This window comes from Botryllus schlosseri, chromosome 6 (genome assembly GCF_051294905.1).
Source record: "Botryllus schlosseri isolate E-star chromosome 6, Bs_hap1, whole genome shotgun sequence".
In the NCBI taxonomy this organism is placed as follows: domain Eukaryota; kingdom Metazoa; phylum Chordata; class Ascidiacea; order Stolidobranchia; family Styelidae; genus Botryllus; species Botryllus schlosseri.
In genome coordinates, this window is record NC_137241.1 from 4,375,348 (window position 1) to 4,391,706 (window position 16,359).

Sequence of the window (16,359 nt, forward strand, 5' to 3'; positions counted from 1 at the left end):
AGACAGACTCGAGTCATTTTCCTAAATATGGAAAATGGCTCGACTCGATTTGAGTCAGTTGGTGTATTCACATGACTGGTATTCGAGTCATTAAGCATGACTCGAGACTCGTACGGCTGAACAGCCATTTCGTTATATCTGGTATGCATGGTGTTTGTCGTCTACCATGGTCATTTACACCAGGCCAATTATCTTCATTTTTATGCCGACTGCTTTTATAAGACACCGCTTACACGGATGAGATGGCGAGGAGGGGCCTAGATAAATCACTAACACTTAGGTAGGAATGCTGGAGTCGACCTCGGTCAGACTCGAACCAGCAACCCATTGGTGTTGCAGCTGTGGATTATACCATTACGGTATCTCGCCACTTATTTCGTTGTATCATGAAAAAAATAGTACGGTGCGACGTTAGTGGAATCATTACCGGTATTTGTAAATTAGGGCCAGATACTATGGACATTGAGGAAAATTACTATATTATGAATGCAATGCATTCAATATCACCCTAATGGAGTTGTAAAAAAGAGTATTGAACAGGATTTGAACTCGACACTGAGCTGTGATCACGATGACTTGGACTCTTTGGACTTGAGTCTCAATACTGTGAATCGGATGCGAACCTTAGAACCCTGACTCAGGGCTTGACTCTATTATGAATTGAAAAAGACAAGACTTGACTCGAGTCAAAACTGCAAAAGTGGAATTGACTTGCGACTCGGGACCTTGTTGTTGTTGTTTGGGGTATTCATGGTGTTTGTCGACTACTATGGTCATTTACACCAGGCCAATTTTCTTCATTTTTATTCCGTAGATACCGACTTGTAGCACGGCCCACTTCTAGGTTTCTATAAGACAGCGCTTACGCGGATGAGATGGCGAGGAGGAACCTAGATGAACCTCCAACACTTTGGTAGGAATTCTAGAGTTGACCTCGGTCGGACTCGAACCCGCAACCCACTGGTGTTGCAGCTGTGGATTATACCACTACGCTATCTCGCCACCTACTCGGGATTTCAATCGAACTTCAATCATGCTGGACTGACCCTCGTGATGATAGAGAAAAGCGTCGCGTCGTAACATTTCTCTGAAGATTGTGCTTGTGCTATTGGTTCGCTACCAACAGATTTAATCATACCAGTAGTGTATGAAGTCGTCTGACTGAGGCCTGCGGGGCCACCATGATAGGAAATGTGCGAGCATAGAGGGCAAGAAAATCAAGCAAACGTGGAGTAAAGCCAATGATTGATATGAAAATTTTTGATTCCATGATGACATTGGCCAATTCTGACAACAGAGCGTAAAATATTGATCAATTGATTGTTGAAATGCTGGTCGTGGTCAAGGCCCAAGGGGGATGGGTGGAGCAGTTGCAGACGTGGACAATTTGAGTTGTTGTGCACATTCTTTTCAGCTATTTGTTAAGGATGTGCTGAAGGCTCCAGGTGCACTGCCAGAAGAATATAAATATTAACATCAATATTTGGTGAAACCATTGAAGGAAAGATCCCCTGCAAGGGAGCGGTGGAACCGAAATGAAGAAAGATTTCCAATTCTTGCTGTACCACTAACTATGGTACCAAGTGAAAGACTGCTCACTGTGTCAAGTACTATATACATCATTTATGGAAGACCACAGAAGTTCACTCCTTGGAGAAAGAGCCGAGAAATTGTGCTTCGTGAACTGTAATCTGCAACTGCTGGATTGGTGCTTTTGATATACTTTTATAGCCCCTAGATAATTTATTTCATGTTCAAGCATATCAATGACTGTAAAGTTGTTGAAATAAATGCCATGAGGTGTTAAATATGGGCCTTGAGCTAGATTCCATATCTTTTGAATATCGGCTGAATATATCGGGGTTATCGGTGGAGGTACTGGATATCGGTCTTATCGGTATCGGCTCAGAAATCCAATATCGGTCGGGCTCTAGTCATTGGTATTTAATTTGTCTCCGCGACTCCGTAGCAGTGTTGGGATCAAGTCACTGCCTTCGAGTCACGAGTCATCTCGAGTCATTGCAGATTTTGACTCGAGTCAAGTCAAGTCAATCGATTTTCGAAGGTGACTCGAGTCAAGTCAAGTCACTCGATTTTTGGAGGTGACTCGAGTCAAGTCGAGTCAAGTCAAGTCAAGTCACGAGTCAAGTCACAATTCAAGTCAAATTGAATTTTCGAAGTATGAGTGCTGATTCAAAGTCATAACAATATTGAAAGCTGTGTGAAAATCAGATCAATTAGCCTTTATCTTGAATCAAATGACGGATAAAAAGTTAAATATACATGCACAAAGGCGTTTTATCGCACACGCACACGTAGAACTGCTGATACAATGCGTGAGTAACTGTATAGTTATACATGCTAAAGTCTGTTATTATCAGCAAAAAATAGAGGACCAAATGCGAAGCCTCGAAACGTTTAAACGGATTGATATGATAGAATATACTAGCCATCTACACAACCATGAGAATATAAACGCATAAACTATATTCATTCGATTTAAATGATGCACTGCGCAATGTAAACACTGCGCCATCTATGAAACAACTATTAAATTAATCTACTACTACCACAGCAACGTAGCTGTGATCATTTCGTTTGCGACCAATTTATTTGTGATGTAACAATGGAGGACCAGTGGAAGTGGAACGTACAATAAGTGAAAGACTGGTTGCTCTCACGAGTGTCACTGGCGTATCGCGAGTCGCGACTTATCCGAATACACTAATGATACAGTGCTTTAGTCGACATCCTTTACTTATTGATGACTTGAAATTGACTCGTAAATTTTGCTCCGAGTCACGAGTCAATCGACATTTCTGAAGCGCCGAGTCAAGTCAAGTCAAGTCATTTTTGCAAAGTGACTCGAGTCAAGTCAAGTCATGCGAAAAAGTTGACTCGAGTCTGACTCGAGTCAAGTCATGACTCGAGTCATCCCAACACTGCTCCGTAGAATATTCAAACGGACCTGTTGGGGTCGCGACCCCTAGGTTGGAAACCCCTGGGATGCACCAACTTGAATATTCTTCTTCTATTCGATAATATCGAGAGAAGAAGTGTTTCGGAGTCGGGACAAACACCTTTGCTCATTTCCCACTACCATCAGACGTACTGCGAAATGCGTAGTACGAATACAATGGGGATGTTTTTAGTCAGTTCTAAATATGATAAATTTCTTCGTTCATCAATTAGGAAGCCTTCAACTTATTGTATTTTGCAATTGAAGTATAAAATTTAACTGACGGACCGGCAGAATAGTCGTCGCGAACCGACACCGGTCCGCGGACCGGCGGTTGAGAACCACTGATGTAGACAACACTGTCAGAATGAAGCAAAGCAACACGGTGTGTCGCACTGGCCGTGCACGCACAACTTCACTGTTGCCAGCGAATAACCGCTGCTGTTAAACGTTCTTCCTCCATTCTTGGCTAGCTGCTTAGTAAGGACAGGCACTTTTTACCCGAGAATGTAGGAAAGTATTTTTCATTATATTACAACAAATTATAATTATTTCTACGATAATGCGTGATGTAACTGCTGGAATTTTTAATAGCTCCAGATTTCGTTAAATAAAGTTCCAACCATAAATGAAAATAAGTACTACGGCTCTAAAATTATGTGCGAAAACACCCAATTTACATGAGGTTACAAAACGTCAAAATTTTAGGTAAAAACCTTTCATTTTTAGGTCAAAGAAATCGCCTTAGTCATCATGGATCAGTCAATCAATCCACAGATTTTATCTTCATCTGCCCAAGACACACACTCAATATACAATGCAATATACAAGACACGCAATGCGATGTAATGAGCAGATAGGGGGATGCCGAACGACCAACCAGTTGGGGTCACTTGAACTGGCATCCATTCGCCACCTCATCCGTGTAAGCGGTGTGTTAAAACAAGCCTAGAAGTGGGCCGTTCTATAAGTCGGCAGTTACGGAATGAAATTGAAATGAAGAATATCGGCCTGGTGTAAATGACCATGACGATAGTAGTTGACAAAACACATGAATACCTAAAAAACAGGCATCCACCTTGACCTAGTGCCCGATGTCACAGTCTTCGTCGATGTTATTCTTCCTTCGTCGGTCCTTTTTAGAAGCTATTTCTTGCTCATTTTCTTTCTTTCATCGGTTCTTTTTATATTCTTTTTGGTCGACGTAAGAAAAAGAACAACGATACGCATGGATGACGAGGAGCCGAGAATAACCTCCGACGGTGGGAATCGAAACAGGGAACCAGAACCCCTGGGATTTCTGGAATCACCGATTAAGGACCACAGTCCCGGACTGAGGCACCGTTTCTCCTCGGTGTCATTATTATTCAGCACCGTAACTGCCGCACCCCAAACCCCCCAATTGGGGGGGCCCGAGCTCGAAGGGGGCCCAAAATTATTTCGGGAATTAGCATAAATCTTAAAGTATTTTTTGAAAATTTATGCGAAGTTTTCAAAATTTTCTCGCGCTGCGCGCGAATTCAAGAAGCAATTTATCTTTATTATTGGGTATTAGGCCATTACCGCGCTACGACCCACCAAGACCTACAATCAAGTTTTAGGCCATATAACATGCGACTCCAAGAAGTGTGCCAGAACGATCGGCAGCGAGAAAACCTTGGCCGAAAAGGTCTATGCCCTTTGCTGACCGAAGACTGCGTTCTGTATATAAAATACACATAGGTTTAATTGTACATAGGCGCCTAAATGACTGACGTCGAATGTTCCTGTCTTTGCAATCTGAACCTCACAAGACAAATACCATCCCGCTGGGAAAAAATTTATGCCAGTGAAGAAATACCAATTTGAAATCGTGTGCGTCTCGTAGTTTAGAAGCCTACGTTTGGGCGATTCTATATGTTTTGATATAGCAGACTGGAAGTCACGAAATAACATTATGTAACGAAGTCATACCAGCGGGTCCGCCCGCCAGAAGATGTTTAATTATTATTTACGGGCCATCCCGTTTTCAAGACACTTCACTCAGCTCTACCGGTAAATCTAATTACGTGAGTAGAGAGGAAAATAAATTGATAGCATAATATATATGCAATCGCCGATCTGATTGACCGATTTTATCATAAATTATCGAAAATTTCCGCGCATCGCGCTGGCTCACAATACAGTACAGATTATTTCGTGACAAACGCAAACAACGTGATGGGGGGGTCGTTTTATCCCCCTATGGGAGCCCAAGACCCACGTTTTTGGGGGCCTGACGAGGTGCTGTTTCGTTCCTGCCAACGGGTATACGCCTGAAGGTGTTTAATTATTAATGGAGTGGTCCTACCTTTTCAAACACACCTCACTCAGCTCTACCGGCAAATCTGATTACGCGAGCAGAGAGAAGATAAAAATTGATAACAATGTAGGCAATTCCCGATCATACTGACCGATTCAATCATGAATTCTAGAAATTTTTCCGCGCTTCGCGCGCTTAGGCCACAAAAGCTGATTCACTAAAGAAACTCCCAATGAATATGAAAAATGGCGGTAAACAGTGTACGCCGGAGGGGGGTCTGGGGGGCGAAGCCCCCAGAAGTTAGGTCTACAACCCTATGGGGGGCCCAAGACCAAAGTTTTTGGGGGGGGCGACGAAGTGCTGTTACGGCCCTGTTATTATTGCATCACAATTCGAAAATTTGAGGGGTTTAAGCAACATGAGCTAAATAAAATTTATATTTTTGCAATCCGTTCGGCAGCCTATGCTGTACTTCTCGATTTCTAGCGGTTTTATAAAATAAAATCGCGCCCGGAAGCAAGACTACTCCAAGTCGCTTCGACACCTTCCTATCTTTTCATTGTATCGCATTTTGTGGTGTATTGAACTGATAAAATTGCTAATAAACCAATGATGATGATATGATAAGCAAGCCAAAATATCGCCGTTAGGCTAATTGCCGAAGTGGCCGTATAAACAAAATGTTTTGACTTGTGACCCAGGCACAGTGAGCCGTACGATTTGCTTCGGACGACTGCTGTGTAGGACACTACGTTTCAAGAGAAAGGCTATCAAAATATATTAAGTCAAATGATATATCTAATACACAATTATCATGTATGATCGCTGCTCGTGGGGGCGTGGACCGTATGTTGCCCCCATCAGGTCATATGCTGAATGCTGTTCAATATCATATGTCCAGCAGACTCGAATGCCCTATCCATTGTAAATATTTGTCGTTATCATCGGCCTACTGGTAGGCCTATTTCAGCAAACAATTGATCAACATTAAGGATACGCCTCTTGAATCAAGTATCCAGTGTTTTATTTGCAATAAAAATGCTCATTTATTTTGATATGATATATGCGCTGAGACTTGAAGATGTGTTGTGCGTAATACATTTCCTCAGTAAACAGGCTTCAGTCACTCGATTAGCCACCAGCGTACCGTAGGGTAATGCTCTGAAGGTAGTTATATTTGCCAATATAAACTATGGGTTGCTGTAATTTGACATTGAAAGACATATTCGGTTATATTGTCGTTCAGGCAGGGTCGGTTCTGTTCTTGGTGAGCTTTTTCACTCCATACTGGTTGCTTCCTACCGCTGCAACCGTTGATTATGGGATCATTGTGAAATCTGAAAAAGGTGTTTCGGCGGAAGTCACAGGTAAACCACGAATACTGTATTCACCCTCCGGCTGCCCGGATTTGGAATGAATCGATCCGCAGGATAAAAAAAGCAATCTTGTGAATATGATCGCAACAAAGCTGCACACCATCTAGCTTGAATTATACCAAATTAATTATGTTGAAACAAGCTCGAATTGTTGTTGTTGTTATATTAATAATAATAATTATTCAATATGTTTCGACAATCGACACATAGGCCGATATTATTTACACCAGTGATTCTTACTCTTGTCGCCAGCGCTTCCCCCAAGGGGGGATTTTTATTTTGAATGGGACGGAAACGGCCAGAGGGCAATATGGGGAAGCTGGGCCCAGGGGGCGCTGAAGAAAAATGGCGTCGCGGTAGAGAGTGCAGTGGGGACATATGATTATACAGTAGAAAACCAGTTCTACATATCCCTGAGTTGTCAATGCCAATTGACAATCGACAAAATCTAGTCAAAACGATTTACTAACTATATTTGTATTTGATAGCTCCAAATTAAATTTTCAGAATATCTTCATCGTATCATAGCGATGATTTTGTTTAGTATTGTGACCCGCAATATCAAATTATGAACGTTATATATAGCACAGTATGGGTTGCTTTGTTTAGAATACCTTCATGTTTAAGGGCGCTCCAGGAAAAAGGGGTCACGCAACCACTGATTTACACGATTTGATACCGTCCGACTTATTATAGCATGGTCCACTGTTGCTCGGAGGGTTTTATAAACCTCAAAACAGCAAGGCCTTGATCATATACTACGTTGAAAATGTGTCTTCCTTTCGGAATAGCGTCCTGTAGTCCACGACAATGTAAGAGCATATAACCTAAATCAGTGGTTCTCATCGCCACATTGCTACATCGACTTTCTATCAGGGTTGTAATGACTCGAGTCACGTTTTTTTTGTGACTCGACTTGACTCGAGTCATTTTCCTGAAATGAGAAAATGTCTCGAATCGACTCGAGTCAATATTTGGATTGACTCGACTTGTACTCGAGTCATTACGCATGACTCGACCCAAGTCAATGACTCGGCTTATTTTATATGACTTGAAGATGAATAAATTTGCGAATCGTAATGGCTAGTTCAACACATCTGACGAATTCTGCCGACATCGCTATTTGTCACCACTGCTTTCGTTGCACTCGTCTGATATCAAATATGCCGCCGCAAAAACGACAGACAATGGTACCATAGTGTCCTATATGGTGTCGACACAACCAAATCTCACGCCTCAGAAATTGATTCACGTCACAATTTCGATTTGGCTACAGGCAATTTGAAGGTCATTTTTGACCGGCTTGGCGAGCATTAAATTTGGTAAAACGGGTATCAATCGAAAGCTGACTCTGCACTGCTTACGAAAATATAAATGTTATTCCGCTCGGGGCCCTGGAACCCCCACAATCGGCCTCGAATTTTTCATTGTTATGGAGATTGGCATTGGGACGCAACAATGCTGTCTGGCACTTTTGCTCTTGAACTATACTCTCTCGTTTCGCCAGACAGCATTGTTGCGTCCCAATGCCAATCAGGGTCGTACCAACCCTGCTCTCACTCAACAACCATGCGATTAGGCACATCCTCACCGTCAATTACTTGCGCGCATTAGTTGAAGCATTGAAAAATTCTATTTTAAAGCGTTTTGCAGGAGTGTTTGTAAATGTGAACATGATCACAACTGATGAGTCTTTGGATTGGCCTATCGGTAATCCCAAACCGCGTGTTCGATCCGAAATTTGCTTTCCATTAGCTTATGGATCTGATAAGAGACTGATAAGCTCATGTGTAGATTTGAAAGCGATGATTCTTTGCATTTTTTGGCGACTCGAAAGAATGAGTATCCTATGCTCTTCAGTGTGGTTCAAAAATGCTTATCAATTCCTGCATCTAGTGCACCAGTGGAACGTGTATTCAGTAGAGGTGGATTTATTCTAAGGCCATGCCGCTCTATTATATCTGAGGATCTCCTTTCCACTTTGGTATTTTTACAGTGTAACTCATCATCATTGATGTGATCTGCTGTCTGTGAAAACACACAATACCCTCTGTCGATTTGATGTTTTGTTAGGTATGTGCATTGTGCACGTGAGTAATAATGAATTGCTAATGCTGCGTGATGTTTGCAGAATAGCACTGTTCAAAAGTAACTTCTTTTTTTATTTTTACTCGGTGGCTACTTGATGAAATTGTTACGTTGCATAAAAAGGACATTTAATCTGGCTCAATTTTAAAAAGTAGAATCAATGATATGATAGGAGAAAATTTTGGATTTGAAAATAAATGAAGTATTTTTAGTGAGAAATTTTTTCATATAATATAATTACATACTAGTAGTGAGCCGACTATTTTTTATATCCAAAATATTCTACTCTAATAACTTCATTTCTTCCAGTTGGAATTTGCTATGAATCATATTTTTACACAATGTAACAATATCATGAGATAGCAGGTAAAATTCGAAAAAATCTATTTGTAATTAATCTAAAATTTTCTTTCATAGCATTGCTTTTTACTGGTTGGAATTGAGCCAAATTTGATTTTTTTAGGCAATCCAACAATTTTAAGAAGTAGCCGGAAGAAGTAGCCAAAACTCTGATAGGGACAAAATGAGCATGTTTGGCAAGCTAGGAATTCGATATCACCCAAGCAGGATTGAAAACATGAGCTGAACATGACTTCAATACTGTGACTTGGACTCGACTCGAGTCATAACACTATGACTCGGACTTGACCCTTTAAACGGTGACTTGGACTCGGACTCGAGTCGGTGATGAATTGAAAATGACTCGACTTGACTCGAGTCAAAACCACAAAAGTAAGATTGACTCGTGACTAGGAACCATGTGACTTGGTTACAACCCTGCTTTCTATACTACTACTTCAACAGTTTATCGATAGTGTAATACAAAATTCTGCATACTCAATATTGTCGAGCGATATGGTTTTACCCGCTTGTATCCTTTTCGCCTCTTATGGGCAGGGATGAGTAAATCATTAGCCTTCTCTTCCATCAACACCAATCCCAATCAAACCAATCAACACCTATCCCAAACACGTATTTTTCCCTCGATGTCTCTCAAAGTCGTCCAAGGGGACGATATCGCCCACTTCGCGAACAACTTCATTTTTTGATACTGCGGTAATTTTATGCCACTGTCAGCTGATTTTTCTGAAAGTTACTGGTTTAGCGTTATTGCAATACTCGGTATTTTGTTTATGTGCAATTATGACCAGGCTATATATGGGACTGGTCTAGCGGTGTAAATTCGTAATCAGCAGTGTCGAAAATGTGTGGAGAGTCTTTTGCACTCCACCGCATATAGTCGTGACCCATGAGAAAGGTATTCCAAAAATGTGCATGACGAAGAACATATATTTCGTGCCATACATTCCGTTGAACATAACTTACACGTGTGCCTTTTCAAAAGACTTCCAAGACCCGTGGTGTAGTGGCAACCTCATCCATAGCAGTGAAATGAACTTTAGGAGTGTATATCCATAGTTTGTTGCGTTTTATCTTTCAATTATATACGTGTATGCAACAATTTTAAGGGGTAGGGGAGATGTGGTACCGATGGATCACTGGGACCGAAAATACTTGAAAAGTTCTCCATGACAATTCCATGATTAGACTCCGTGAATTTGTCTACAATTACATGCTGACAGAATCTTTCCTAACATGCAAAAAAATTCGACCTTTGTGAGTTATGGGGTCTGTGACGAATGATTTACGTTTTAGGGGGTGTAAAGTAAATTTGGATCGACTTTTGCATTTTTCTATATCACCTTCAAGACTAACAAACCCGCCATGAGTTTTGATGTGAAGTGTAGGGCTTGTATAAGGGTATATAATGGCACATATTTTTTGAATCAATACCATCCTCGAGTGGACTATTTTCAAGTCAATTACAATATTTATGGGGTGGGGGACCTATGGTACCATAGCCAAATCAAGCAAAATAGATAGACCAACTAATCACTTAACAACAGAAACTCGCCTACATATATATAGGCTGTAAATCATAGTTACCTGTGGTGTTTTATCGCTATTACGAGGTATTTGAAGATCAAAATGTCGATTTGCGGGTAATATGTATGTGGCATTAATTTTGAAAGTTTAGGCGTAAATCAAAACATGATTTTATGCCAACATTTGAGTTGATATAATCTATTTAATTCTTGAAGGTATTGAAGAAACATTCTTCATTGGCTTGCTGTAGCTTAGCTTATAGTACACAACAAAACAAGGTAACAAATTTGAGTTTTTGAGCGTATGTCTCATAGGTCCCATGGTCGTGTGCCTTTGGACCCACCGGGGGGGGGACCGATGACACGTTCGAGCAACAAACTTTAAACGCTTATAAATATTTTTGGAAAAGGCGGATATTCATGTGAATGTCCGCGATAGGTAGAGGTTGTATCGAAGTGTTGAGACAGCAAAAGATCTGCTATTCTCGGCCGAAGATTTGAGGGCCAGAGATCATTTTGCAATTTTTGATCCATTGGTACCACATCTCCCCTACACCAGACATGCGAATAAATTGAAAGTGTACGAATTTTAAAAAAAGTTTAAGAAACCCTGTTCTAGATCGTATAAGGCAATGGCTCTGAACCTATTCTCCAGGCGACCCCATATTTTATGGGCTAAACAGACCGTTCTTTATGGAAAGGAAAGAAAGTAGTTTATTTTTGTCCTTGATGTTTTTGCGACATATACACATACTCGTGATAGACATACACACGATCTGTGCATATGCATACCATGAGTGCGTGATGTGCATATGCCACTGGACAGGGAAAGTGCAGATATAGCCATGTGCGGCTTTCTAAGTCTTGCACCACCACTCTATATGCTATCCCAGTAATGCATGAGCGCCAAGCGGGGAAGTCATGGATACCATGGATACCTGTTACTAACAGGTCTTTGGTCTGACCCGGCCTGGCATCGAACCCACGATCTATCGATCAAGAAGCCGGACGCTTAACCATGAACTGACAATGAACTGACCATTTAATTTTGTAGCTCTCAAATACCAGGATATTTAGTTTATTAATTTGACCAGAAAACTTCAAATCAAAAGTGTTATAGTGCCAGGGTTGTAACCAAGTTACTAAGCTCCGAGTCACAAGTCAATCTCACTGTCATAGTTTTGACTCGATTCAAGTCGAGTCATTTTCAATTCACCACCGAGTCAAGTCCGAGTCCAAGTCATCGAGCAGAAGTTCGATTCCGAGTCATGGTATTATGACTCGAGTCCAAGTCCAAGTCATTGTGTTGACTGCTCAGTTTCCAGATAAAGTCTTATTAAACCCACTTTCACAACTCTGTTTGGTGATATCGAATGGTTCGCATTTATAATATACTAATTTTCCTCATTTTTAACAGTTTCTGGTCGCATTTTCCGAGTACCAGACCCAAGTACCAGACCCAATAAGGTGGTTACTTTAATGTTCTTAGAAATGACCATGAAATGTCGGTCTTGGCCGTCTGAGTCTCGAGTCATATGACTTGGTTCGAGTCATGCGTAATAACTCGATTCCAAGTCGAGTCAATACACAGATTGACTCGAGTCGAGTCGAGTCATTTCAGTATTATGTAAGAATGACTCGAGTCAAGTCGAGTAATCAGAAAATCTTGACTCGAGTCTGACTCGAGTCGAGTCATGACTCGAGTCATTACAACCCTGCATAGTGCGTCCGGGGCCTACGATAATACGATACTACGTACTAAATATCGTAGGCCCCGGTGCCTGCTTTATGAAAGATTTCGATTCAACACACCGGCTGATGCAAGCTGCAATACCTATAGTTGAAAGCATTTTGACAAGAAACATCCCCCTATCGCCCCTGAGCGATTCCGCCCCCCTCAAAATCCTAATCACCCGCTGGGGGCGCTGGAGTCAAGGTTAAGTTTCAGAACCACGGATATATAAAGTGTCTTTGCCATAAACCCACATTCTTTTAGGAGATGGAATATGAGCTTTGATCCTGCAAGAAATAATCAGTCTATGACTAATGAATTGTTTTTCAGTTTACAATGCCAGCGAATGGACAGAAGATGGTGTACGAGCAACCTATATCACTACCGTGGCAATCTTAGCGTTGTCATCGGTTCTTCTCACCATTGGGTCGGTATTACAACTTGTGACGTGCATTGTCTGTTGCTGCAGAGTTCGTATCAAAGCGGCTGCTGCACTGCATTTAATTTCAGGTAGGTGTGAACCTGTACAAGTGCATAATCCTAATTCCTTTTGTTTTCCAAAGCAAAATATGCCCTCTTCCAAAGTGGGCATCCATACATAGCCCCAGTCTTGATAGATTTGATGCCTACTGACCATTAGACAAACAGAAAATATTCTCATCATACCAAGTATACAGCAACGGACAAAGTTTCCGTAAGTTGTTGCGTATTTACACAACACAAACACGGGCGAGGCTCTTCACCTTGTAAGTCAAATAGCAACACTTCTTGGAAAAGCTTCGATTTATCTTTCCAATCAGTAGGCCTATACATCGCCGTGGTAGGATCTCTATATACAATGAAAACAGCACACGTGATTACATATGCTACGCAGTGCTTCCCAGCAGCCCCTTTCAGTTGGCAAACCACTTTAATGCAAGTTTTATTTTGCAACCCACCAATGAAAAGCAAGTTCTTGGGTGAACAATGTAGCCTATGCACGAATACACATGCAATATACTTGCGTACTGAATATTATCAGATCAAGTCTAGGATTGATTGGCTTGACTTTATTACTCGGAAAACATCCGAAAATACCTAAAATTGAGGTATAACCTACACCTATTTATGACCAACCACCACAAGTTAAATCGTCAGGATTGCAGAAGTTTGTTTTATTTATACCTATTAACTAATATCATATCAAAAATATGTTTGGTGGCGTTCCATAACAAGTCAAAGAAGCTTTCTATGATATATTGAATAGAAACCTGAATCATTTAGAAATGATCCGCAACCCACTTGAAATAGCGTCGCGACCCACTGGCTGTGAAACACTGTGCTTAGGGTAGCATTTAAAATAAAAATCAACTTAAAACAAACATGTTTAATAGGCCTACATGACGCGTTTTTAAAATATGTTGTATGTTGTTATTGCTTTTATATCAATGACGCCACGGGCCTTCAAATTGTGAAGTCACAGTGCGGGATATTGGCAATAGGAAATATAGCAAAATTTCATGGCAAACACTTCAAGTTCGACACGTATGGTGATCTCATTTCAAGCAACCAAGATAAATTTTTCAGGTATTCTCATCTTGATTGGTAACGCGGTTTTCACGGCAATGATAATACTGGTGGTCGATTACGAAGACGGTGAACCGGAGCTCTCTAACTTTGGCTGGTCGTACTACATGAATTGGGGCTCAGGTGCTGTTGTTGTTATCGGCAGTTTGATTGAGAAAAAAGCTAGGAAAGAAAGTGAAAACGAAGAACTCCAGGGACCTGTGAGTATAGCCTGGTGTTTGATGGCATAATGCAGACCTTTGCAAAGTGCGGCCCGCGGAGCTATTTTGCGCGGCCCGCGAGCGAATGCTTGGAATTCAAAACATAAAACCTGCTTTTTGAATGTTGATGCGTGAACTAAAACCATAGGCTGTATCAACTAGACAGGAAATTCATATACTTTGAAGCTTGTTAATTAATACGCCATGATGACGCTGCCTAAGTAGCTCGCATGCATAGTCCAGACTCAAAATATAGTCAATGTAGAAAAGTATGAGTATATAGCAATTAATGTCACATGAAATTATGCACTCTTTCCGTGTAGTTCAGTTCAAACCTTCTTTGTCGCATTACGTATTATACGGTCTGTGTTTCAAATTGTTACGTGATACTTTTCCAAGTCTATAATTCGTAAAACAAGTCAGTCAGTGCTCGCGATTACTACATGAATGAACGAGCATGTCAAAAAAGGAAGCCGAAAGCTGAAATTCAAAGAAGGTTTAGAGCACTAAATATTTGTATACTGGAGTCCAGAGGTGTTCAAAGTAGTCAAGTAGAAGTAAAAGTGGCGACGAAAAAAATCTACTCAAGTACGTGTAGAAGTACTTCTTACATAAGCAACGTAAAACTACTTGAAGTATAAGTAGAATTGACTGACTTCAAATCTACTCAAGTAAGTAAGTAGTTATGAAAACGATCGTAATTCGTTCGCATGGACTGTCAAAAGGTGCAAATGGAGCTATGCGGAAGGTGCTGAGAGCTTGATTCATATTGATGCATCCCAGGAGGTGTCAATTTTTGACAGAATAAGCAGTCGTTCACATCATGGGATGTAAATGATAGTATTGATATGAAAATGCGATACTAATCCTTTGTTCACTCGAACACCCCATCGAGAGAATATCATGGCATATTATAAGGCCCCTAGTACAGTCGAAGAGCAATACGGAGAAGCTGTGTCGGATACGGCTTAAACACCTTACGCGATTAGTATATACGTTAATTAAAAATATGGCAGACCGTCATAATGTCATATAGTGTATAGCTTTATTTTCGGAAAATATAAGGCATACACACTTGCTTTTATAGCCTACTTCAACATGTATGTTCTCCGGACAAAAGAACTGGAACTATAATTAGAACTCAACGGATAATAAAATTCATTTGTCCCGCGAACGTATTTTCTACTTCTCAATTGTCCCGCGGAACAAAATAATTGCCCACCCCTGCCATATAGTGTCTCAAATCCAAGTTATAAATTTAAATCGGTGCTGCCCGCAGTCAAGCTCATGTATTATAAAATTACTGTCATTTTGTCGCGATTTACCGCGTGAGTAAAAAAGGCTACCACACACCATTTTTATTTAATGATGCTCATGTATTTTTTTACAGATGCATCCAATGAATTCTGTATCTCCAAATGATCAGCGATACACGTACTGAAGTCACTAATTCAATTGCGTTGCGCGGTAAACCAGAGATAATTTGAGTTGCATTTGTATATATCTTGTACGCTGAACTTGCTGTTTGAAGTTCATAAATCAGGTATAATCGCAAATTAAACCGGACATTATGTGCATCGTCGATCATTTACCTTGAAAATTTGCATGTATCGTGAGAATATACACCGTGTTGTATATGAATAATTTCCTGTCATAGCAGTCAGACACTCATGTCTCCTTCATATTACCCGATATATCGAGAGCTTGCACGCTGTAACGCTACTATGATTACTTCGTATCTCTTTATTACCAATTACATTAAACCCGTGTACCTGCACTGCAATATCCAAAGCCCAGAACATTTTAATCGCTAGTGGGCGAAGGCGACAGTTTTGCTCCTATAATGTACCCGTATTTTTCCGTATAATCGCATAGTTTGAGGGCTCAACATTTTTGTTTTTAAAATCCGATTGAAGTATTTTTCTTCGGTCTTGAATACCCCTTCACGTACACTAGAGATTTTGTAACACCTGGGCGCGATTTATCGATGTCCTCATCTTTTATATCTCCTCGCGGAATATGTCTGTACTTATTTCGTATGTCATCATTGGTTTATTAGCAATTTTTATCAGTTCAGTACACCACAAAAATGCAATACAATGAGAAGATAGGAAGGTCTCGAAGCGACTTAGAGTAGTCTATGGAATCAGACACCCACCTTGGCGTAGGCACAATGCACATGCACACTGAATGAAAAGTAGAAGAAGATAGTATAGGAAAAAACAAGCGACAAAAATGGGGTGGCATGTCATGGAAGGCGAGATCGATAGG

General features: G+C 40.8%; 1 protein-coding gene across 1 annotated transcript; it reads left to right on the top strand.

Moving 5' to 3' along the window:
• Positions 1-6,346: 6,346 nt before the first annotated feature.
• LOC145440949 (uncharacterized) lies at positions 6,347-15,879 on the top strand. The gene is made up of 4 exons (XM_080318738.1): positions 6,347-6,607; positions 12,653-12,832; positions 13,889-14,088; positions 15,479-15,879. The coding sequence occupies exons 1-4, from the start codon at positions 6,433-6,435 to the stop codon at positions 15,527-15,529; spliced, it is 606 nt and encodes a 201-aa protein (XP_080174864.1). The 5' UTR covers positions 6,347-6,432; the 3' UTR covers positions 15,530-15,879.
• The last annotated feature ends 480 nt before the right edge of the window (positions 15,880-16,359 follow it).

Excerpts from the sequence above, each read along its gene's own strand:
- LOC145440949 (XM_080318738.1), top strand. The coding sequence starts at position 6,433 with ATGGGTTGCTGTAATTTGACATTGAAAGACATATTCGGTTATATTGTC. Across the intron at positions 6,608-12,652 it reads TGTTTCGGCGGAAGTCACAG|TTTACAATGCCAGCGAATGG; the intron begins GTAAACCACGAA and ends ATTGTTTTTCAG. Across the intron at positions 12,833-13,888 it reads TGCACTGCATTTAATTTCAG|GTATTCTCATCTTGATTGGT; the intron begins GTAGGTGTGAAC and ends TAAATTTTTCAG.